The 24,312-nt window shown below is 38.9% G+C and overlaps 3 protein-coding genes across 6 annotated transcripts; 2 read left to right on the top strand and 1 right to left on the bottom strand.

Annotated features, from left to right (window-relative positions):
* Nucleotides 1-93: 93 nt before the first annotated feature.
* On the top strand, nucleotides 94-3,830 carry LOC311507277 (uncharacterized protein). 2 transcript variants are annotated; one of them, XM_084571566.1, is made up of 4 exons: nucleotides 94-160; nucleotides 1,719-1,874; nucleotides 1,998-2,090; nucleotides 2,410-3,830. In XM_084571566.1, the coding sequence occupies exons 1-4, from the start codon at nucleotides 155-157 to the stop codon at nucleotides 2,719-2,721; spliced, it is 567 nt and encodes a 188-aa protein (XP_084427692.1). In that variant the 5' UTR covers nucleotides 94-154; the 3' UTR covers nucleotides 2,722-3,830. The 2 variants fall into 2 exon arrangements, with proteins under 2 accessions (XP_084427692.1, XP_084427691.1); XM_084571565.1 differs by lacking the exon at nucleotides 94-160 and having other exon boundaries at nucleotides 944-1,874.
* A 5,662-nt stretch (nucleotides 3,831-9,492) lies between these two features.
* Nucleotides 9,493-11,724, top strand: mpg (N-methylpurine DNA glycosylase). Its single transcript, XM_084570627.1, has 3 exons — nucleotides 9,493-9,991; nucleotides 10,556-10,760; nucleotides 11,008-11,724. Exons 1-3 carry the CDS (start codon nucleotides 9,746-9,748, stop codon nucleotides 11,457-11,459), a joined length of 903 nt encoding a protein of 300 aa, XP_084426753.1. The 5' UTR covers nucleotides 9,493-9,745; the 3' UTR covers nucleotides 11,460-11,724.
* Nucleotides 11,725-11,908: 184 nt separating this feature from the next.
* nprl3 (NPR3-like, GATOR1 complex subunit) lies at nucleotides 11,909-23,499 on the bottom strand. Of its 3 annotated transcripts, none has more exons than XM_084570624.1 (14): nucleotides 23,091-23,499; nucleotides 22,537-22,606; nucleotides 20,668-20,706; nucleotides 19,816-19,948; nucleotides 18,566-18,640; nucleotides 17,115-17,268; nucleotides 16,904-16,985; nucleotides 16,669-16,806; nucleotides 15,415-15,571; nucleotides 14,845-14,951; nucleotides 14,460-14,589; nucleotides 13,825-14,014; nucleotides 13,538-13,730; nucleotides 11,909-12,560 (listed from the first exon to the last, which is right to left on the bottom strand). In XM_084570624.1, the coding sequence occupies exons 1-14, from the start codon at nucleotides 23,284-23,286 to the stop codon at nucleotides 12,395-12,397; spliced, it is 1,830 nt and encodes a 609-aa protein (XP_084426750.1). In that variant the 5' UTR covers nucleotides 23,287-23,499; the 3' UTR covers nucleotides 11,909-12,394. The 3 variants fall into 3 exon arrangements, with proteins under 3 accessions (XP_084426750.1, XP_084426752.1, XP_084426751.1); XM_084570625.1 differs by having other exon boundaries at nucleotides 11,911-12,560; nucleotides 16,904-16,982; XM_084570626.1 differs by lacking the exon at nucleotides 20,668-20,706.
* Between the last annotated feature and the right edge of the window lie 813 nt (nucleotides 23,500-24,312).

Consider the following 24,312-nt stretch of genomic DNA (forward strand, 5'->3'; position numbering starts at 1 on the left):
TGTTTTATCAGCCGGAAGTTGAAAAGCCCGCCTCTAGAGGGCGGTCTTTTCCGGGCTTTTTTTTTTCAAGACAGAAGACGGTTGTTGAAGACAGCAGGCTCCGCCATTTTCTCCCTCGCTGTGTTTTCCGTGGATTTGGGCTGCTCTGGACACGATGAAGGTAATAAAAAACGTACCGAATATGAGCCAGAGATAGAAGTTGAGTGTTTATAATCAAGGTTTGAAAACGTTTAGCTTTTTTTTGCCCCGTAACGTCGAGTAAAACCGAGTTAGTCTTTGGGCTAACTGGTAACGTTTTGTTTGGTCATTCTCTGCTGATGGCAGCGGTCATGGGTGCCGTCCTTAAATGTTTTTTCATTAGTTTTTATTTCTGGTAACTTAAGGTAACTGTTAATGTGTGCATGGCAACTAGTTTGTATGGGAAAATTCAAAGAATATATGTCTATTGTATTTTCAAACTGGCACTTGGAGGATAATTAGTGGGGGGGGGGGTGGGTAGCTCTGGCATTGGCTTTGGCTAAACATGGCTGCGGTAGCGTTAACAAAATGGAGAAAACTGACTCGGCGACATGAAAGTAATTTATCTCTTAAAATTAACTCTGTCATGCTGAGGTCTAGCGGTGTTTCTCATGTTCAGCTGCTTCCACTATGGAGGTGACTATGGTCTGTTCAAATTATCCCTTTTTGTGTGTGTGGGTGGGGGGGTCGTCGTACATGTTCGTACATGTTTGCAGCATGCTACGACGGAGTATTAGGGCCACATTAAGGAAAAAAAAAATCACAAACTTCGAGAATAAAGTCGTTATTTATGAGAATAAAGTCGTTATTTACGAGAATAAAGTCGTTATTTCTGAGAATAAAGTAATTTATAACCAGAATAAAGTCGTTATTTATGAGAATAAAGTCATTTATAACGAGAATAAAGTCGTTATTTATGAGAATAAAGTCATAATTTATGAGAATTATTTAAAACTTGTCCCACCATGTGTTAATCAACTGATACTGTTGACAAAGGATTTTGAATTGATGTACTTAACACACTAAAAAGCACTAAGTTTCAGCTGGAAAATATTTAGAGAGCATAAATGATTTTTCTTTTCTTTTTTTAATCCTCCTGTTGTCCTTCTGGGTCAAATTGACCCAATCTGTTTCTTTCCTTACCTTCGTCCTTACTTCCTCTTCTTCCTTCCTCTTTTGATCCAATTGACCTGATCTGTTCCCTCCCTCCATCTTTCTTTCCTTCCCTTTTCCCTTCCTTCTTTCCCTTCTTCTTCCTTCCTTGAACAAATCTGTTCCCTCCCTCCATCTTTCTTTCCGCAATCCTTTTCCCCTCCCTTCCTTCTTTCTTCCTTCTTCTTCCTTCCTTGAACAAATCTGTTCCCTCCCTTCCTTCCTTCTTGTTTGACCCAATTAACCCAATATGTTCCCTCCCTCCTTCTATCTTTCCTTAATTTTTCCCTTCCTTCCTTCTTTCCCTTCATCCTTCCTTCCTTCCTTCCTTCCTTGACCCAGGAGGACAACAGGAGGGATAAGTATGATCATGACAACTAGAAAATAAAGCAATAAAACACGGAGCTTTTTGAATTATTCTGCTCCTGTACAAATATTTTAATTTAAACTTACTTGAGCTTTTTTTTTTCTTTTTTCTTTTTTAATTAATGCTTTTCCAAATTACTGCCATATCGCATGTTGATGTCTGTAATCATTCTCCTTTTCAGATTAATGCTGAATTTAAGCGGATCACAACAATGCCCCTGCAGTCCAGATTTCTCTCTCAATTAGATGTTCACTCTGAGAAACTGATCAAACTTTTTAAAAACAGAGGAGGACAGATAGGCAGACGCCTAGGGGACATCGTTGCACCCATGGATGAAGTAAGTATACTCTCTGGGGTGGGGGTGTAACAATTGATTGTCTTCAAGACAAAAATCCAAATGACAATTTACACAGACATGAACTCAAACAAAACAACTTGTGCTTCTGCTTTTCTGCCTTAGGATGATGATGTAGATCTAGGAAGAGAATGTGTCATAAAGGCACTCTGTGTGTACCTGAACGAGGACCCAGAGAATCTGTTAAGAGAGTATGTGGTGAGTATTACTTAGGTTTACTATGTTGAGGTGTTATCTTTCATATTTTGTAAGCTTTAAAACATCTACTCATTGTAATTACTTCACAGTCAGCTAAGTTGTAAGATAATATGGTAGTGATCTTAATATCAAAGTGTGTTTGTGTGTGGTTTTGAGTCAATGTGAGGCACTTTGTGTTACTTTTGTGTATGAAAAGTGCCATATAAATTAAGTTTGATTTGATATCTTAATAAATTACACAATACACATGCAATATTCCCTATATGCACGTGGCATGTAGTATAATCCCACTTGTTTTATTTTTTTGTGCATTGTACAGGCAGCTGATGAATCCTTCCTCCAGGAATCCATTGAGGAAACCACCATGGGTATATACGTCTTGAAGCTCAGAGATGCCAGTGAAAAACCAGAGGACATCGGCATTGTACTTGAGTCCCAGATTGTGATGCAGGATTTGGACAATGTTCCCTTAGCTGCTGCCATGTTGTTTGGCCTCATTTATTCTTTGGACTTAAACTACCCTGCTGAACTCAAGTACACCTTTGAAGTGCTGCAGAAGGTGGTCATGGAGCTTGAAGGCAATGCACTGTCCAAAAAAGCCCAAGTCCTGAAGAACAGACTTTATCAGTGAACTGGCTACCCAGGCTCTCCAGCTCGATTGCTTGCAAGACAGCAGGCTGTCTTTGTTGAAAAAAGTATATTTGTTTGATTTCTTGTGAGACATTTCACCTACCTCCTCCAGTTGTTGAACCTTTTATTTTGTGCAAGAACTATTTAAAGAGTTTGGGGTGGTTTTTGTTTACTGTGAGCACTGGTAGTTGGAATTGAGCCACTGCAATTGTTTCAATGTTTCACATTATGGAACATTTACATGTGCTGTGAAAGGACAGGTGTGTATTGCATGTAAAGTGAAAATTCTTTATGTTGGTGTGTTTAGGTGAGTTTTAATGTGTGTGGTGACTGTAGCTTAAGGTTCTGCTAATTGGTGTGCACAGTGTCCCTCTGTTATCCACATGCACAAACACATTTCTGAATCCATGGATAGTCCTTTCCTCTGGTTCACCAGTAATGTTGTATCTTTGTTGAAAAAAAGGCTATCAAGCTTGTTTGCTGGTAATACTGTATGCATTATTTGTCTACCTCTGACAATTGTTTGATTTATTTGAGTGGAGCGCACACACAAAATTATATATTTTTTTTATAGAACAAACACATTACTACCCCCATTTTTATGGTTTGGGGTGAGTTTTTCTTTACTGTAAACACTGATACACTCACATTTCATGCCGACACCATATTTTTTACACTGCAATTTTTTTTTTTGCAACTGTACGTCCTTGAAGATGTTTTCTGCAGTATTACTTCTATTGCTTTAAACAATGTTCCAATAAATATAAATGTTAATTTTCAATTAAATTAGTGTTAACTTTATTTTTCCACTGAGTTGTCTATATGTGATGTACATATTAGATTACCCAGCAGGTTGTATTTTTAGTAGTTATGCATGTTTATTATGCACTGTCTGGAATTAATATGTTGGTTGTCCACATGTGCTTTAGTAAATGTAGGTAAAAGATTGCACTAGATTAAGTGGGTTAAGGGTGTAGAAATGAAATTCTTAATTTACAAATTAGCTTATAAAAGTAATTTAAATTATACCAAACTTAATAGTGTCAGATTTACCTGTTAAGATTAGGTTAGCTTCACGCAAAAAAATTATGTTGATCCAACTGATGATAATTATATATAATACACATTAAAGAAACACATTCATTTAACATAATAAAAATAAGTCAGTTTAGCATAAGACAATCTAATATATAGAACATAAAATAAATATTTTTGATTTATGTAAGAAAGTCATGTTGGTTTAACAAATAATAATTTAATGTACAGAACATGAATATATCAACTTTGGTAAACACAACTTTAATATGTGCAACCGATGTACATGTTTTTTTTATGTAAATCCAAAAGACTTTTTTTTTCAGTGTAGGAGAGTGATGGATGCTAGGAAGCAGGAGGTTTCTGAGGTGCTGACAAGGGGCACCAAGCGCAGAGTTTTACTCAGATGAGGTTTTGGGGCTCAAGCGTCTCAGGTTTCTGTAAAGGTCTCCTTCATGGTTTGCTTTGATCTACTTATTTATTAACTTATATAACACTCTGCACCAAATGCAGCACCTAGAACCTTTGTAGTATTGAAATACTGCAAGACATAATATGATTCCTTTTTGTGCTGACACGTCAAATGATTTATTTGTATTACTAGTGCAAGGGACCACGAAAGTGGCTCACTTCTTGTACTTTCAATAAGATTCTGCACAGATCTACAGGAAACAGACTTATAGATTGTAGATGTATTTATTTTTCAAGTGGAGGGAAAAGTACCAAAACCATTTGCTCAAGTAAAAGTAGCTACGCTATAACAATAAATCTGATCCAAAGATCCTCTGGGTTTAATCAGTTCAAATGCAAAGCTAAAACTAAATATACATACAGAACAAAGGAGACAGGTTTCACAACCGTTATTCACCGTATGATGAGTAACAGCTTCCTCTCAGCTCAGCTTTCTTCCCTGTCTTCCACCCATGGGTGTCATCTGTGCCAGTATGACTGATAGCCACATTCCAAATCAGGCTCAATCGAAGACATACTCTTAAATTAGGCAAAGGGTAGTATTCCTACCTCACGCATGAGTATATCAGACTCTGTCAACTCTTTTACGTGTGCTCGACTGTGTAAGGATGGTTCAGTGGCTTACCAGGAGTCCCTGATTGATATACCATGAAGTCACAGTAATTAATGGTGACGGTTCCCCTGGGACTGAGGAGGGTTAAAGCTAGGTCAAAAGCACCAATTAGGAAGCAACGCAGAACCTGTAGGAGCACTCACATCTCCCTGAAGACCCATCAATCAGACACAGATAAAAGGGTTGAGTGTAAGGATAATGTTTAACCAAAAGGACATTGTCGGACGGTCCATAAACGGCTTCCTCTCTCCTCAGCTAAGCACCGAAGCAGAAGGGAGACCATCATTTCTGAACATGGAAGTTTTTTTACCTGTACATGGGAGACATTTACGTGACGTTTACTACATCTTCAAAAAAGAGGTCAACTACTGTTTATAACCATGCAACTTTTTAAAGGATTCATTTCTGGGTGTATTCTTTTTTTTCTTGTCGACAGTCAGCGTCAATGCTCTTAGAACATTGTACACACGAGAAACAATTGATCAATTTAGCCCACAACTAAACAGTTTTCCGCAAGCACTGATCGCAGAACCAAGTATGAGTATATCACTAGTAAAAGGCCACCTATTGACACGAAATACCACAACAGCGGGAGGCTGAAGGAAAGCAGAAAGGCTTTCGATGTGCGACCATGCTGTTATGCAGCTCATACTGCCTTGTTTTCACGATGTGACCTGTAAGATCCGGAAGAAAACCCTCCCTGCCTCGCTGCCTGACTCAACAGTTGCTCCCTCAGAGAGCTACAGGTGTGAGCTGAGACAAGCAAACTGTTATCAGAGCAGTCCAAGAAAGGTCAGGCAGCCGGCAGTTTTAGTGCCCGTTCAATCAATAAAACAAACTGCTGGAATTTTTCGGGACTTTTGATAGTCTACCAAAAGCAGCCGCCTGTGACTAAGACTGTAACTGACTCTCATATTTAAGCTTTGAATCCTCTGTGTAGTATAAAAACTATTATGTGATTATTTAGTGCACCAGGCTGGTTTGAAACAGGATTGTTTCTCTAGTGTGTTCAGGCTGAGCAGTTGGAAAATGAACTGATTCGCAACCTGAAAAATGCATCACTAATTTTTTATAAGGCAGAACAAACTCATATATTTGGTCTAAGTAAACAAAAGGAAATCCCCAGTTGTGCACGCACACTTACAACTTACAACCACAACCGGTGTTAAAAACTGTAGGAACGAAACCCCAGATGTGCCAAAAAAGAAAGCCCTGTCTCTGTTGCGCAGGTGTGTATAAAGTAAACCCCCCTGTTTCCATCTCCCAGTGAGAGCCCGGCCACCTGTGCAGCACACACCACACCTCTGCAGCAAACAAGAAAAGAGGCCCATGAATCATTAATTACCATCAATTAATAATTAATCCCATCACACACTGAGGATGCACATTCCAGGCTTATCAATCGATCTCAGTAAGAATACTGCACAGTTACATGGGGTATTTTTCACCAAAAAATCGATTGGAACGGTTTCTTGGAGTGGAATACTCCAGCTGATATACTGGAAGTATTGTTAAAGTAGCTCACCGACAGCATAAAAACAAATTAATAATGCACGGTTTGAATGCACTTTAATGCATGGAATAGTAAAAAGGTCTCTGAAAACAACAACAACTGAACTTTACTCACCTTGTAGTGGATTTAATTCTTCTCCAAAATAACCACTTGTTTTTTTTAGGTCTCGTTTATGATGATATCATGTAAGCAATACAAATTTAAACACAGACTAAGACATGAGGTTATCCCAGCATCTCAAACGCTATGACACATGGCCACTAATAGTTTGCTGTGTTTATTTACACCGGCAAACCTCATGGGTGTCCGTTTTTAAATCATGACTCTCATAATAGAAGTCTCTGTTAGTTAATAACAGTGTTGCTGAAGTGCTGCCATTGTACTACATGTACTGACTTTGTCTGTTTACTCATATTCCTTTCATACTGATTCAGGAAAATATTATTTTTAAATATATTCATAAAGAAGAAAAACAACTAAAGCGTCAATAAAATCAATCAAGTTTTAGTATTTTGGCTTTAACGAATGTTAAATTTGTCTTTTGACGGATGAAAGCATTGCATTGTTTCTATTGTTGTATTATTACAACCTGGGCGTCCCTGGGGACATTGTGGGGGAAATGCTACTTTAATTGGATGTGAATGAAAAATATTAAATCATCAGCAGAGATTTACCATGATGATTGCCCGGAATCTGTTTTTCATTAAACCTAAAATAGTAGCCCTACATCCAAAGCTGCTAAAGTGATATACGACAGTCATATAATTAAAGTGACAGTGTCTAGTTATGGCACTGATAATTTACCCATTGAACGGGTTACCTCAGCCATCATAGCAATATTGCCAGCATTGCCATGACTGAGAGATTTGCCAAGAGCTGCCATGGTTTAACTGGTAGAAGACAAGTTGACATTTATTATTAAGTAATCACAGCAAATGTAATGTGTTTTGTCAGTGAGCTTGGCATTTACTTCTATCGTCTGTCAAAAATGCATCTATAAAACAAGACATTTTTGCACTTTTGACATCAGATCGGTTTGAAACATTGCAGGAAATAATGTAACAAGAAGGAGCAGCCAGCTCGCATGTGAGCTGTTAGATGAAGGGTGATGAGGCAACAGGCTGCACTCCTCCAACCTCTCAGTAAGTTGACCATCTCCCTTAACTGTGTCCTGATGAACTTATGTTGCTATGTGCAGCATAAAATCATAAATTGGTCATTCACCAAATGATTGAAAGTGCCAATTAGGCCATTTTATGACAGTATATACAACTATATTCACAGTTAACAGTAACTACAGGTGTTACCAAACATTTCCACCTTTGTCAAGTAAAGTATCTTAACATTTGAAACCTGATGTGACACTCTGACTTTTACAAGGGTGCTACTGGCAATAAGAACGAATATAACACATAGAAATAGAACCAACAAAAATAGAGGTGATATTTAATTAGTTCATTTAAGTCTTGTGTTCCGTATGATATTTTTATAGTGCAAGTTATAAACCGAAGACACAAGTGCCAATCTGCTACTGTAGAGAAATCATATATATAGATTATAAAAAAACATTAACAGATTCATGTGAATGCCTTAATTCTTGCATTAACTTTATTGTAGCTAATAATAATCAAATAACCACTTCTTTAGTACTGCTGCGTAACAACAGAATATTCAATGCAGCAGATCAATCCCCATTCTTTATAGGGTTCTCTGACTCACAGTGTAGTAAGATATTTTTAGTGGGGCAGCATTCTGCTCATCCATCTGCACACACAGATGAGACTCTGCTGTTCTTGCTCAGCGTCACGATCGCCGAGGTGGCCGCTGGAGTTGAAAGTGGTCCAGAATGCAATGCTTAACTGTGGCTGCTAAGATTATCAGTGGCAGCAACAATGAAAGTGGCTTAGCCCCAGACCACAGAGCTCCCGCTGAAAGGCAGTGGAAACACAGTCACAGCAAACAATGGCCTTCACTGGTCCACCAGCCATGACAGAGTCAACAACCCATGTCATGAGACTTCTGCTGAACATGCTCAGCAGATTTCTGTCTGGAACTTATCCTGGCTCAGTAAGTCAGACCAGGACTTTGTGTTTGGAGTTCCTGCATCACTTTTGTTGATCCTGCCGTTCTGGTTCCCCCAGTTGTAATACAGGACTATCTACTTTTTCTGAATAAACAATAACCCTGGAAAAAAAATCTGAGCCTGGAATTCAGAGTCGTTCAGGATTTCAATTCTAGCTGCCAATATAATATAAAAGGCTATGATAAGAGATAACTTAGCACAGCAGAAGAACATTGAAACCCAAATGAAGCAGAGTACTTGAAGAACACACTGTTGTGTAAAGTTACAAGTGTAAAGCCTCGACTCTGCAAGGACCAAGAAGGTTCATCTCTAGCTGTAAAGCTTCAAAATCAGCCTAAGAAGAGAAAAACACACTCAACACTGCAAAAGGAGCCACCTGAACAAGATGTAAACCATAGAACCAAAGTGAAGATTGAGACTTTCATTGATTTTAATGATGTTTATAGATAAACTCTTAGATAAAACACAAAGAAATATGTATAAGCATAAATATTTAAAATATTTCAATATTTGTCCACGTGTAGTTGGATGATTAATTCATATCATCATGGGCGTGGTAGTGGGGGGGGGACTGACTAATTTTTGCTCATGTGCTTCATGTACTGGCATGGATAGGGGCCCACTGACGTTCAGAGTGTACAGGGCCCAGAATTTGGTGCTACGCCCCTGCATATCGTCATCAAAAGTTCATGCAACCATGTACTTTTTTTTAATATATATACAATAGGCCTCCTCAACAGCAATAGGCTGCAGGAAACTTGTACTTCCCTTGTGAAGCTGCAGTGGCACGATCATGTCACACACTGTTAGTCTTCCAGAAAGCCACATGGACCCACAGTGCCTGGGGCCAAACTGGCGCCATTCACTTCCTGGGCACAGGCAGGCGAGAGCACGCTGGGCTCTATATATAACCTCTTATTATCTAAATGAGGTTGAAAGGATTTGACAGCAGCAGGGGAAAGGCACCAGTAACGCGGTTTCTATCAGCATAGTTAAAATTATTCTTATGGGGAAAATGTATTATTATTTTGAGAATTGTACTAGAAAAGCATCTGTTGGACTTTAGAGAAAGCTCAACAGCAAATCGCGATCCTACGAATCAAAAATGTGCGCGGCCCCTTTAAGAGAAACACAACATTGATTTACTTCCTGGTTGCTAATGCATTAACAGCTAGCAACTGATGGAAAGACTGAAATAAATGACGAAATATATAACAGTGTTGAAAGGTTTATAAAAAATAACATTATGGATTCGTAGAATTCCTTTTAAGCATTTTTATTTTCAGCCCGACGTGATTTGCGATAAGGTTATGGCAGGGAGAAAACGAAAGATGCCATCATTGGCAGCAGCAGCGAGTGAACAAGTAGGAGTAAATAAACAAAGCAGTCGGACGAAATCAAAACTCAAAGTTTCACCTACCTATCAGTGTGAACATGCTCCAAGTGTTGACACAGAGCGAAGTCATTATTTCACTAATCGTGGGCTCCAGCGCAGACTGGGTGAAGAGTTTTTCAACCAGCCTTGCATCAGTTTGGCAAAAGCATTCCTCGGCAAGGTAACGATATTTATTTCACTTATACTTTTGAAGAAATTTAGCATTTATTTAAAATGATTTTGAAGGCTGTGGTTTGTTGTACTATTGAACTGTGCTGTGTTGCACTGACACGTGTTTCTATTATTTTGATAACCCCATTCACTGCAGTTTAACACCACCACCTCCTCTAAAATGATCATCCAGCTGAATTACAACCTTTCTGACACAGCTTCAACATTAGAACATGAGACATGAAATTTAGTGCAAGACTGAATATTAGAATCGTTTTCACTTGTGTACTTAATGAAGTGTTAAGTGTGTGTATTTCTTTTGTGGTCTTGCAAAATTGCGTGACAGATGGTAAATCCAAGCTCCCAAAGAAACTATCACAACTTCAGATGTTGGCTTTGCTGGATCAACAGTCTAAAACCATGATTGTTTTTTTAACCATTAAATAAGTCTCAAAACACACATGCATTCATTAAAGTACTCACTTTTGAACCACAGTTGCTGCCTTATTCATTCTCCGTGTCAGGCAGCATTCTGATAGCAGCTGTCCGATCAATTGTTCCGTATCCCCTGCAGGTGCTGGTCCGCAGGTGTGCAGATGGTACTGAGCTGCGAGGGAGAATAGTGGAAACTGAAGCCTACCTTGGAGGGGAGGACAAGGCCTCACACTCAGCTGGAGGCAAACGCACCGAGAGGAACAAAGCCATGTTTATGAAGCCTGGCACGATCTATGTGTATCCAATCTATGGCATTTACCTCTGCATGAACGTGTCCAGTGAAGGTAAAATCATATTATGCTATGTTTATGCGTACATATGCATACATAAACATACCAGTTATGCCTACAGATGCATGTAAATGCAAACGTATTCTGGTTTAATACACCCTCCTCTAAGTGTTGGTCACTAATACGATATCAAACCTATGGCAGTTTGTGTTTTATATCATCAGTGAGTGAGTAGGGCGTAAAGGAAGGAGACAGAGTGGAGCCTTGCTGACTGATGCATATTGTGTGCTGTGTTGCTCAGGGCAGGGGGCTGCTGTGCTGCTGCGCTCACTCGAGCCCCTGCAGGGTCAGTCCGCCATGAGGCAGCTGAGGGCAGCCAGACGCAAAGAGGGAGCCCGCCAACTGAAGGACAAAGAACTCTGCAACGGCCCTTCAAAGCTGTGCCAGGCTCTAAATATACCCCGCTGTTTTGACTGTCGAGACTTAGCCTCGGACCCGGAGGTGTGGCTGGAGATGGATCCGGACACAAGTCCAGCAAAACCCCTTGATATAGTGTCAGCACCACGCATTGGAATCGAGTCCCACGGGGAATGGGCTAAGAAGCCATGGCGGTTTTATCTACGCGGGCACCTCTGTGTTAGCATTTTAAATAAAGAGGCAGAGAGACAGTCTCTGTCTGGAAATGTAATGAGCGATTTAGGTCCCTCAGATGTGCAGTCTGCCACAGGACAGCACGATGGGAAAAGGACTTAACAGGAATATTTCTGAAACTACTCTGCCACATGTTCTCCACAAATTTCTACTTGCGTTCTACTTGACTTCTTACACAAATGAAATTAATACTGAAGTTATCCAATGTTATTTCTAAGTTTGTGGTTCTGAGAAAGACAAGGTGGTAGAATAGCTTCTGGTTGTAATTGCAAACTTATATAAAACGTGTTTTTTTTTTGTTTTTTTTTGTTGAATAAGCCGCTACTTATTTCTATTTTATGTCAAAACACTGCAGTTATTTGTACTAAGGCAAAGTTGTGCTGAAAATAATGGATTAAAACTACATTGAAAAACTAGAGTAGGAATCAATTTATCATGACCTTTCACAAAAAAGAAAAAAACGGTTCTGCATTATATCTTACACACTTGTTAGTGTTTTGTTTCATCTGCGTTTTATAATAAACATTCAAACTTGGGAAATGGTTCTCTTAGTGATTTCACAGATGTTTGGAACGCTTCATTTCCCTCTGAGCAAAAACAGCCTGTCTAATGTTTAGACTCTTCCCTTACTTGCCGTCTTGCTCTCTCCACCTCTCGGATTCCTAAGGAGAGGTAGCTGGAGGTCTGGAATGATCATTACTCACTGTGCCCCTCTGAGGCCGGCACAGATGCTCTAACACATCTGGGAAATGGGAAGATGAAGTCAAAACCACAATCCTCCCAATATTCACAGTGAACCGTTAAGGCATGTCTGGTATGTACAAAATAATTTAATATTGTAAACAAACATTTGGCTCATGAAGGAATAATACTTTCTATTTTTTGTAAATCTGCACACATTAATGCAATCACTGTCTGTCTGTTTTAAAACAACATCTTTGAGCAAGAGCACTTAGCTGTGAGCACGGCAGGCTTTTACCTGCTCTCAAAGTGGTACATTTTCCATTTGGGGGGGAGCAGACACCGTCTCGGTGCCACTACTCCATGGGTGACTGAAAGATTGAAATAATGGGATCCTCATGGTTGGTCACCACAAGCACACTGCGGAATTTGTCAAACAGTGTCTTAAGCTGCGAGCGCCTCATGTTCTCATTGTACATAATCTCTTCCAGGTGGTGATGTCCTCGGAAATAGTGCAGCAGCCTGAAGAAGACAAAATGGGTTTTTACTATCAGTGCAAATCAACCGTGAGACAGGACGTCTCACATCTAAAGCGCTGATGACATTTTATGTTACAATTCAATAGGACAGAACGCTGGTTACAAGGTTACATTCTGTGAATGCAATTAAAATACCTTTAAATTCAAAGTGCCTGCACAAACATATGTATTATCTGAGAGAAAATTAATGAATTAATTAAAGGTGATTCATAACGTCATGATCCATACGATGCTCAATAAATCCCATCTGTTGAGGGACCCTCATAGACCAAATTAAAGCAGGGAATGTGTTCAAATTACTAGATGTCACTCTGTGCAAGATGGCTCTAAATTCATATGTCAGACTATGATATCAACTTGAGTAAAGTCACACTGTGTAGGTTTGCTATAAAATGTTAATACTAAGGCCGCCCACCAGGGTCTAATTTACTCCGGCATGGTCTCATAACGAATCGGAAGTATTTTTGCACGTTTCAAACAGCGTTCTTACTTTTGCCCAAAGAATGCAACGTCTCAAAAGCATTTTGTTTAGAGTTCATGTATACTGTATGAACTGCACAGACTGCCGCTATTTGTCGCTAAATCAAATATCCACATTATTACGGTAATTTAAATATGGACCGATATAAAACTTATAACCTTATTCTGCCATATACCGTATAAATAGTTTGTAATAGTTGGGATAACACCCCCCGACACTTCCTCCCAAAAAAACAAACAAAAATAAAAGCCAGGGTCTCATGAAATTTTGTGCGAAACACTCTTTATAACCAACAATCTGTGTCCTGCTGTCAAATGTTTTAGTTTTGACACAGACTGCCGCTATTCTGGACATTGTGGAGGATCTTCTTCCATCACAGCAAAAGTGTCATCCATTTGCTCCCAAGAATAACAGGGAGATTAAGGAACATGAAAGCACAGAATATACTCTGGTTGTCTGTTAGAAGAAAACTTAGTTACCTGGCAAACATCCGCAGATCCTCTGGATTTTGTGCAGCAGGGATGTTAAGAATAACCTGCCTCTCATGCTCTGACAGGCTGGCAAGCAACGTCTCTGTCATCCTCTTGTTGAGTGGAGAATCTCCACCAGGTAACAGCTCTGCACTGGAGTTGTCCATACTGGGACTGGTTAAGGTCATGTCATCACTGCTTGCTGCACACAAGTGGACGACAGACAGCCATAGATTATGTATGAGCTGGCACAAGTGTAAGTGCAGAAGCAGAGAAGAGAACTGAGGAGGACATACTAGGTGAACCAAAACTGAGAGCACTTGGGGTGCTGAGACTGCGGCCTCCTACTCGGGCAGCCAGTGGAAGGTCTTCGTCCCTCAGCCCAGGCTCATTCTCACTGGGCGGCACCAACAGACAAACGTAAGTGTGCAGCTGGATCAGCAGGCGGCGCTGGAGCATCCACACCACCATCTGGATCAGCTGTGCCTGCACAGGAGCAGGGCAGCAAACGGCTTAACAAGTGGGCAAAAGCTAAACATCGAGCAAGTAAAAACTGAACATGCTCATGTAACCAGGTCAAATGTGTTCTAAATCTGCCTTGGGTGCCATATGAACTCAAAATAGAGCCAGAAGAAAGAGCCTTGGCTCTGATCTTGTTCTCATGAAAAATGGAGGATGTAGACGCTGGAGTTGATGTCCCTTTGTCATGTATAATTCACCCACAACGGCTCTGCCCAAACAAGTGTGTTGGAGAACCAAATGGTCCTGCTCTTAAAATACAGTAATATCCCTATAAATAGTGGGCAATAACCTAAAAAACATTTTTCATAACATCCCATTGTTTATTTCTCTGTCATTCTTTTACTTCACTAACATGATGGGAAACCATTTAAAATGTAAAACCAGGAGGACTGTGACTGAATAATCCTACCTCCTGTGCAGGAGCTTCCAGTGGGTTTCTGAACTCTGCTAGTGAGACAGGAAGGGAGAACTTGGCTAACATGGAGGGCAGATCATGACCAGGAAACTGCTTGGCAAACTGCTCGGCCAGTGGGGAGTATCTATTCGGGGAGAAATGGCACAAACAGTTCTACAACATTGAGCGTTTTGGCTTCTTTGAATTAATTCTACAATGTGCTGAAAGTCTAGTCAGAAGAAAACTGCTGTCAGTGACTCAATCTTAAAAACACATTGTATGGTAATTTAACCTCTGATTTAACAATCAGAGGTTTTAGAAATCACCATTTAATGTTAAAAGGATAATTAAGCCTTTATGAGACAAAGGCATGGACAACCATCACTTCACAGATACTCACAGGCAGATGTTGGCATGAGGAGACAGCATGTAGACGTTATTCTCACACAGCGGGTAGATGATGATCGCCTTACCCCAATAAACCAAGTGGGCAGCTATTTGAAAGATCTGAGAGAGGAAATATTTTTAAGTCATCTGTATAATAGGAAGTAACAAGATCTAAATATACAAATGCAACTGAAATAACACCTTGAGCTACACATGGAAAGTTCATAGTTTTGCATTATATACATTGACCACTAGATGGCAGTAAGACCCCATTAATACAGTAGCCCCTGTGGTATTACACAGTAGATGCAATATCAGGTTAATTGTTGTACATATTGCTTCCTTTTCACATTTTCTTAGTGTTTAACTGCCACATACAGCCAAAGGAGCAGGAATTTAGATGATTCTATATTATACATGTGTGAATGAAATGCACATTATTTTTTGCATTGCATATAAAAGAAAATTATTTTGACATGCACAGCAATCACCAAATTAAATCTAAATCCAGATTTCTTTCTTAATTCAAATTTGATATAACGTCTGAGGCATATATTATTACAGTAGTGCGACAATTCTGCACCTGAAGTAAGGCCAGGTCAGCGTCCTGGGCGAGTTGCTGCAGGTTTTTCACTGCTGAGCACGTTTTGATGAGGCGCACCATCGCAGGGGAGCAGTCCAGTGGAAGCTGGCTAAGAAGAGCCTTCTCACTTTCCAGCAGCAGCAGGGCATGATAGGGTCTGCAGGGTCAAACATATAATACAGCCTCTGAATCAATACGATCTCCTTATTAGAGAGAAACCAGCAGGAATTAGGTGTAGTACCAATCTGTACAAGCGAATGGTCTATACGTGTATTCATATACAAACCTTAATAATTAAACATTAAAAATATATTTCAAATTATTAGAATTTCAAGTCTAAACTGTACTCACATTAATTTCTCATTTGCATGTTTTGTTCAGCTTCAAGATGCAGAAATAAAACACACTTGGATTTTGAGCCAAACCACAGCAAGTATGCTGACGTGACAATAGGTGGCAGTGTGGCTCACAGAAAACTCTGAGGCTATAGACTGCAAGTCAACATCTGAGCTCACAACAGGTGGTTGATTAGATGTTAAATTTAGAGTGTCTGCAGATCAACACTGCATCCAACAATAGAGATCCTGAGGGATTTTTGCAATGCTTATTGGTAGTTATGTAAATGAGCCACTCAGGCGAAGTATGTGTGTCCCAGGTTTTCACTTTGACAAGTGTTTTTCTTCTTTTTCTTGTGTTTTGCATGACATGCAACCGAATCAACTCAACAAATTATTAGCATTAAAATCATTAAATGAATTAAGAAGATCATGTATAAACAATATAAACATAAGGGCATATAAAGGAAGCAATTGTCATCAAGTTATTTTTTTCCTCAAAAGACATTTGAGGTTAAAATGTAAGAATCTGCAGTAACTAATATTGTTAACTAATATATAAAAGCTATCAGTGTCTTACATTGTACATGTGGTCATTAATATAAAAATAATTTTAAACACAGAAACAGACTTATGTGGGGAAAAACAAAAAGCAAAAAGATTAGCAGATTCCTACATGAGTTTATGAGCTGAGAAGGGGCTGTTGGGTGGGGTACCAGTGGTTGGTTGCGATAGGCCATTTTTAGTATCACGGTCTACTAATGCTGATTGGGGTGTTGCCAGAAATGTAATTTTAAGTTTTATTTTGCACAGTGTAGAAACAGGGGCTTTCCCTGAGTGACTTCTTGTAAACATGTTATTTTGCTTGTAAAATAAAATGTGTATGAAGAACAACAGTGCATAAAGAGTTCAAGTATACCTTATAGCTTTAAGGCTGCGCTCTAATGCCTCTGGGGGAATGTGGTTACCGCCAATCCTGTGGATCTTGTGTGGCAAACAGAAGCTGACCTCTAGCCAGTTGTTTATATGTAGTCGCACCACACCGGTCGTACAAAGGCTGAAAACCCATCAATAACAGGATAAGCCTTATATTCAATATATATTGCACAGAAAAGAAATGAACTAAACAAATACATTTGTGCTCAATCACACACCTGTCGTAAGCCTCCTTCAGGTCCCTGGCTAGCTTACATTTTGGAAGAATTTGTCTAAACGGGGACTGGGGGCTTCCATCTGCTGACATCAGGAGATACTTTTTAATAGCACGCATACAAGCTGCATTAAATATGTCAGGAAATGCAAATATTCTATGACACTATTTGACAGAGACAAAGCAGAGTTTGCAAATCTGACGGTTGTTCTCACTCTCTGTCATGGTGGTAATCTCATCCTGGACGGCCAGCATCAGCTTGGCCTCTCGGGTCAGGTACTGGCAGCGGCGCTCCTCGTGCTGCAGGGCGATGGCGATGCGCCGTGACAGGTTGTGCATGCAGCTGATGACGGACGGGTCAGCATTCGCCTGTAGAGGCCAACATTGAAAGACAGATTTGTTTTTATACAACGTAACTTACAAAAAAGAGTTAGTATCACGTATATAAATGACTGATTACTGCATTTACAACATTGGGCCTTCATTTGTAGCTCTGTTTACATCAAAATGTCCAGCCTATTGTTTTTTTAAACTATCAAACATATATCTGCCTTTAATATTCAAGAAATTCCCACCACTCCCATTGTCAACTATGTACATACTGTTCATATTCTGTAAATATCCTGTAAATAATCTGTTACCCTGTACATTCTGTACATAACACAACTGTATATACTTCTCTAACTGTGTAGATACTGTAGAACAAAGAACCACTTACTTACGAGTACTGTCGCCTCTGTACATACCAGAACTTTATGTAAATAATACCTTGTTTGCATTTCTGGTTAGATGCTAATTGTATTTTATTGGTTCTGTACTCAGCACAATGACAATCTAATCTTATGATTTACTATATATATTCAACAGAAAAATACAAGATACAATCCAATTAAACCCCCTGCAATTATATACTGTATATTAATTATATGTTTAGACTGACTTTACCTTTAACATACTCATGTCTGTTGTATATTTTAGTCAAATAGCCGTGCGGTTGCATTGCACAGCAATCTATTGAGAGATTATCCTTATGTTCTGACCCCCTCAAGTATTTAAATGAGAACAAAAAAACAAATTAAGAAATCATCTCTCGGACAAGGTTAACAGATCAGCTGTCATAGTTTCATTACATAACGAATATAAAAACAATACCACATGAGTTGCTGAATAGAATGATAATAAAATAACTGTTAACTGGTGGCCATATGAAAATAATAAAAAATAATAATGACAGTCACACTGGTGTTCTTTTGGAAATTTCCACAGTACAAGTATGCAGTTGCAGGGCAGACTAAACATGACCAAGCACTTTTCGTCCCCCTCACAGCTATACTGGAATTACTGGGTATAGTGACTCAGCATGGGCAGGAACGGGCTCTGCCTTGTTGGGGTGCATGATTAAGCATAATAAACTGGCCCCTCCTCCCTCTGTCCTCCCATGCACTGACAGATAGAGTATACTGGAATATTATCAGTCACACACACACACAAGCCTCCCATTCACCAAACACACAGATTAACAGAACACAAAACCAAAGTGTCCCACCCACAGCAAGTTAACCTCAGTATAACATCATTAAAATGTAATTATGAATTCACTCTTGAATATGATATTCATATTCCTACTTAGCAAACATGTATTTTGAATTGACGTTTGTTTACATACCCTTAGTGCAAACACTACATTAAATAAGATCATTGTTGGCATTTCTCTCTTAGGCGAAGGATCCGTTTTAGACACCTGCACAGAGAGAAGACATATTTTTCACAACGTGCAAAAATAAGAAAAGCTTTACAATAAAATGCAATGGTCAATACTTCGGCTCACAAATATAGCACAGGAACATTTTTATTATTAATAGAATTAATAGAATTGTTCACTAAGTTTAACGTCAAAAAATAAACCACTCACCTTTCAGTTTAGTAACAAACAAAACTAATTCAAATGTCTTATTTTGTGATAAATTTTTTTATTTAATTTTTTTCATGGTGACAAAGTAAATTGTCTAATTTGGAAAAACATATTCAACAAAGACTGGCTTCAGGTTTCTCATTTGATAGGAGAATGTTTGCAACATAATATGATTGAAACAATGAACTGCAAAATGTTTAAGGGTGGAAACAATAAAAGCTGCATACACACAATGTCACACAGCTCTGTACGGTAACTGTACATACATTAAGCTTAACAGAAATAGAAGTGTTCAGGTCAGACTGAGACTTATGTTTCCAGTAGGTGTGGCTGTATTGCATGACAGAATAATTAAGCTGTTTCTATAAGTTTCGCTGGTGGGTTTTATAAAGAAATAATAATTAATTGCTTTGTGTTTTTCACATCTTGTAACAGACTCCACCCCAGTATGAAATACCATCATCTTAGTAACACAGGCTGTGAACAATTGGGCTAAAAAAACTCAGTAGGGGGCACCACTGGTGTTAAGACATACACTGAATTTAAAGGATTGTGGAGAAATAAAAGTTGTTAATCAAAGAGACATTTTTTAATTATCAACAATAGACTTTCGTAAATGAACAACAATTCTGATAAAGATAAGATAATCCAAGATAGCACTGTTCACTTTTTTTTTTACTGTTATTTAATACAGTGTCTTATAAAGCTACTGTAAAACACACATCACAAATATAGCTACAACTTAACCTTTGTAGTGATACTCCATAATATTCCACTTGATCTGCTATTCTCTAGTTCTATGCAGAACTAGTTTGAATTCACTATAATATTTTATGGTATATAAAGTATATGTATATATTTTTCACCAGATGGGGGAGGAAGAGAGTAAGCCATGCTAGTTTTCTTATCAAGCTGTGTGAACTGAATAACCATTTGGTTTACACATTCTGGCCCCAACCAGAAGGAATTGCTGAATCTTTTTATTGGGTTTCATTTGCTCCCACCTGAATGATGGGGGGATGCTGAAGGAGGGTAGGGTGACCCACAAATCGAACATTGTCTATCTTCAGTTCAAACTTCTTGCCGCACATATCCGATTTGGTGGCCAGGATGGTGGCCAGGATGATGTCCGAGAACCTGAAAGAATGCATCCAGGACGCAGTAAGAAACTGTGCAGGGTGGGATGAGAGGTTAGAGCACAGAAGCAGCTGAGACTAGTGAGGAAGTTCAAATTAGCTCGGTTTTCTTACACATTCCTGTCTATAAGAGGGGTTGCATTAATCAGATGCATCTGTCTGTGGTGTAATTCAACAATCAGAGTATAAATTAAAAAAAAAAAAGCGTGTGTGTGTCTACTGGAGAGGAGAAAAGAGGGAGAATTCTCCTTGCAGAAAAAGTGAAATCGCCATATGAATGAAGAATGTGAAAGACTCATGCTGGTTTGACTAAAGTAACTCATGCTGCAACCAAAGGGATAAAAATTAAGGTGTGAATATTCAGGAAAAAAAAATTAAACACACTATGGAGTTACTCCACCACCACAATTTGAAAAGAATGTGTCGTTACTTTCTTGTAATTTGGATTTGATTTGAATTTTGTTCTGTAAAGCTGAGTCTATATGCTAAAGGTAATGTATTCAAGACTAATTAACACTTAAATTATAGTTTTAAACACATTTTTTTATTTTTTTTGGAAACCCAAGCACCGATTCATCCTCTATTGATCATTTACAAGGCTTTTTAACTAAGATTAGGGTTGGAGATCCATACAGGACACAAAAAAAGGGAAAGAAGGGGATAAAAAAGACAGGGGTGATCTAAGCGAAGGAAAGGTGGTTTAGAATGATTTGATCTTACCCTGCTACCAACTGTTCGTCAGTTAGTGGAGTTTGTTCTCTGAAATGGGAATTGGGCCACAAAAAAAGAAGAAAAAAAGCAAACAAAAGGGAAAATGCAACACACAGTTGGGCTAAATGCATAAAATGGACATCAAAATAACCCGAACAAACATGTGATACTGTGAGGTGAAAATGCTGGTCTGCATGTTGAGTCAAGCAAATTACTAGTTTGGGCTTGATTACATCCTAACGTTATTAATGTCCCTAAAATGTGCAGGAATAAAAAACGTTTTTACACACGGCCCGCTACTTTCAGAGGCTCGTATGTAATAAGACACTTGGCTCAAAGGCTGTTTAATGGACAGATGGGGGAAATAGCTTCTTTCATTCTTCATGAATTAATGGTGTTTTTGTGTTGACCCACAACATGTGTTCAAAGGGGCTTTCAATGGAAGTGAAACTGGCCATGACCTGGCTACAAAAACAAAACAAATTCATAGCAGGAACAAGAGGAGTGACCAAACCAGCCGTTTGGTTCATTCTGAGAAAGAAAGAATGTACCGGTGAGCTCAGCAACAAAAAAAAAAAAAGAAAGAATCGAGAACAAAACAGTGGTGGATAAGCTCAGGATAGTTCCCATGGTAAAAAAAACTCCTTCACAACATGCAGACAAGCAAAAAACACTCTCTAGGAGATATGCATATCCTCATCCAAGTCTATTGTAACAAGAAGACATCACTAAAGGGTTCACCACACGGTTTCTTCCTGAGGTCTGCGAATGGTTTGCACACCATCATAAACCTCAAGAATATAAGGCCAGATTAGACTCAGTTGGTAGTCAATTTGTACAATTTGTACAGTACAAGCTGAGAGTCTGGACTTTAAGGCCATGGACTTGTGGTTGTAACTTCAGTATGTTTTGGTAAACAGCTAAAATGACACAAATCATAAGCATAAGCAATAAAAGCCTGTAACAAATAGTGTCAAAAGGCAATATTTGAGGGGGAGAATCTATCATCTTTTCCCAGTTATATCTAGTTATGCTTGTAAATTTGAATTGGCTATTTCTAATGGCCCAGTGACTGACAACTGACCAGCATTACTGTCTGTGAAGTGGCAGCAAGATGAAGAACAGATAAGACTGGAAGGGCATTGCTGTATGTATTTTTGACAGCCATCAACACCACTGTTGCAAACAGGTAGGGATTTCAGCTTTACCCTGTTCATGTTTCATCTGCCTCAGTCAGTAGTGGCTGCTCACTATGTGCTGCATCTCTCCATTTGTTTTATTTAAACTGCAGGACATCCGCTTCAAAATGGACAAGTTTTTGGAAGTTTGGTCTGTGAAACTGTCACACTACTATTTGCGATTATTTTATAGAATAGCCTTGCCAATATATGTAATGTTCTTGTTTTTTCCATATGCCATAAGTTTGTGTGAGTGAATATATTCACTGATTACCACTGACTGTGCAGTAAATACAAGAATAGATTATATCATAAACAACAAATGAAAGCTGCTTTCATACACTTTAATTACACAACTCTATGATATGTTAAACACATATTTGCATTTTCTTGACTAATGAAAAAACCCTGAATTGTTAACATTTGCTAACATGCTAAATGTAATTATGATTCACTCTATGATGGACATCAGCTGGGGCTATGGCAAAGGTTAGACACAGGACTTTGTTATAGGTAGTTAAATAATGCTCAGCCACGTGGTCTAAATCAACTCTGTGACCCTATTCTGTTTTTTGGAGGGGGAAAAAGATGGGAAGGGGGGCGTAATGAGCTTAAGAAGCTCATTTGGATCTCAGAGTGGGCTCTGTCGATTATAATCAATTTGAAAAGCCATGAATATTATATAAAGACCAAAAAATACCTTGAATCGCCATCTTGATCATCAAGAACATCCCCAGCTGTGTTCAGCGCATATGGACTCCGTTGTTTTGCTTGAGGACAGAAATCAGAATTAGTCACTATGGCTTGACATTAACAAATACACAGTGGGATAAATTTAACCAAGGGGAGAAACACAACAAACATGATATTGATTTGACACTGATCTTTCAGGCTTTTGTGAGACACGCCTTGTGATGCTCTTTTACTGCATAAGACCACAGCTTGTTGCTGATAAGGGTCTTCATAGGAACTTGTATGTGTCACTAAAGCAGTTGTCATGTACAGCAAGAACAGAACAGGAAATATGTTGGTGCGAAAGAGGAACAGTGGAAACAAGTTGATATAGCTAACACTTATAGCAACATCACAATTACAACAAAACGTATCTGTTGTTTTGGATTATATTGCGATGTGTTTGTTACACCTCCCCTGTAAATGTGTAGTAACATGAATGCGATGCCAGGAACGCAGGGGGTTCATTGAAAGTAACAACTGGGTGTTTGTTTGTGTCGATGATGCTAATGCTACGCCTACCTGAAAGAGATGACGGGCATTCAGCGACTCTTTGAAAAGGATATCGAAATAGTAGTTTGTTCCCTCGGCTGCCAGAGCTAACCAGTATGACGCTGATAGGGCTAGTTTTGTCGCCGCTTTTGTATGCGCTATTTTGGGACTGACTGTACATGGATCTTCGGTCATCTGGTAACCCGGCCGAAGGGTTGAGCATCATGTTAGCATTCTAGCTAACTGTAAGTTAGCCGCGACACAGCAAAGTGTGGCTGCGGCCACACGGTGAACTTAGCTTGTCTCAGACGGAGCTCGTCTTCACGTTAATGTACATGCATATACACCGAGCCTAGACAAATTACAAGTCTGAGTAGAATTAACTTCGAGGCCTGAGTGAACCCTAAAGGACGGACATCCAGTACACTGCTGCTTTTGTTTTGTGTTACCTTGAAAAACGTTCGACTGGAACTAAGGTTGGAGCTGTTAAAAGACCCCCCCCCCCCCCCCCTCCCCTGCTTCAGCAACTGCATTTACCGCCTATTGCTTACGTTGGTTGTCTATCTATCTTATACCTTTGATCACTTAGTGTTTAATGTCTGAAAACATATTAAGAAAAATATTAAGCCAATGCTACATTGAAAAAAAAAATAAAAAAAAAAATAAAACAATTGGCAGTGCAGATTGTCAAAACATGCAGAAAGCTAATACAACTTTACCATAAGAATAAATTGTTCTGTTAATCTTTAAAATAAATAAATACAATCACAATTACTTTGAGATTGTGCACCTAGGTTCCAACACAGGCCTTTGAGACATTATCTCATAATGCAAGGTCCCCCAGAGTCCTCCCTTTCGTTTATAATATCAATCTCAATGGGCACTGTTCAGTCAGACTGAGGGGCACATATGCACAGATGCACTATAACCTAGACTGCATCCAAAAAATTGCAAATAAAAAACTAACCTATAATAAATATATTTTTTTTTATTATTATTATTTTATGACATGCATACAACTGAATGAATGCAAAGAATTGCTTTGCATTGATGTGTGCTCTAAAATAATTTACACATCTAAGATGAAAGTCACTATGCACAAGTGATGGTTTGGTCAACTTTTCAGTCATGGCCAGGCTGGACAAGCTGACATGAAAGATACTGCCAGTAAGTACTGACACTTGGTGTAAATTGGCAAATATTCTCAGCTTTTGGCACATGATATTTTTGATTCGGTGTTATCATTCATTTC

This window comes from Chelon labrosus (assembly GCF_963514085.1).
Source record: "Chelon labrosus genome assembly, chromosome: 21".
NCBI lineage: Eukaryota > Metazoa > Chordata > Actinopteri > Mugiliformes > Mugilidae > Chelon > Chelon labrosus.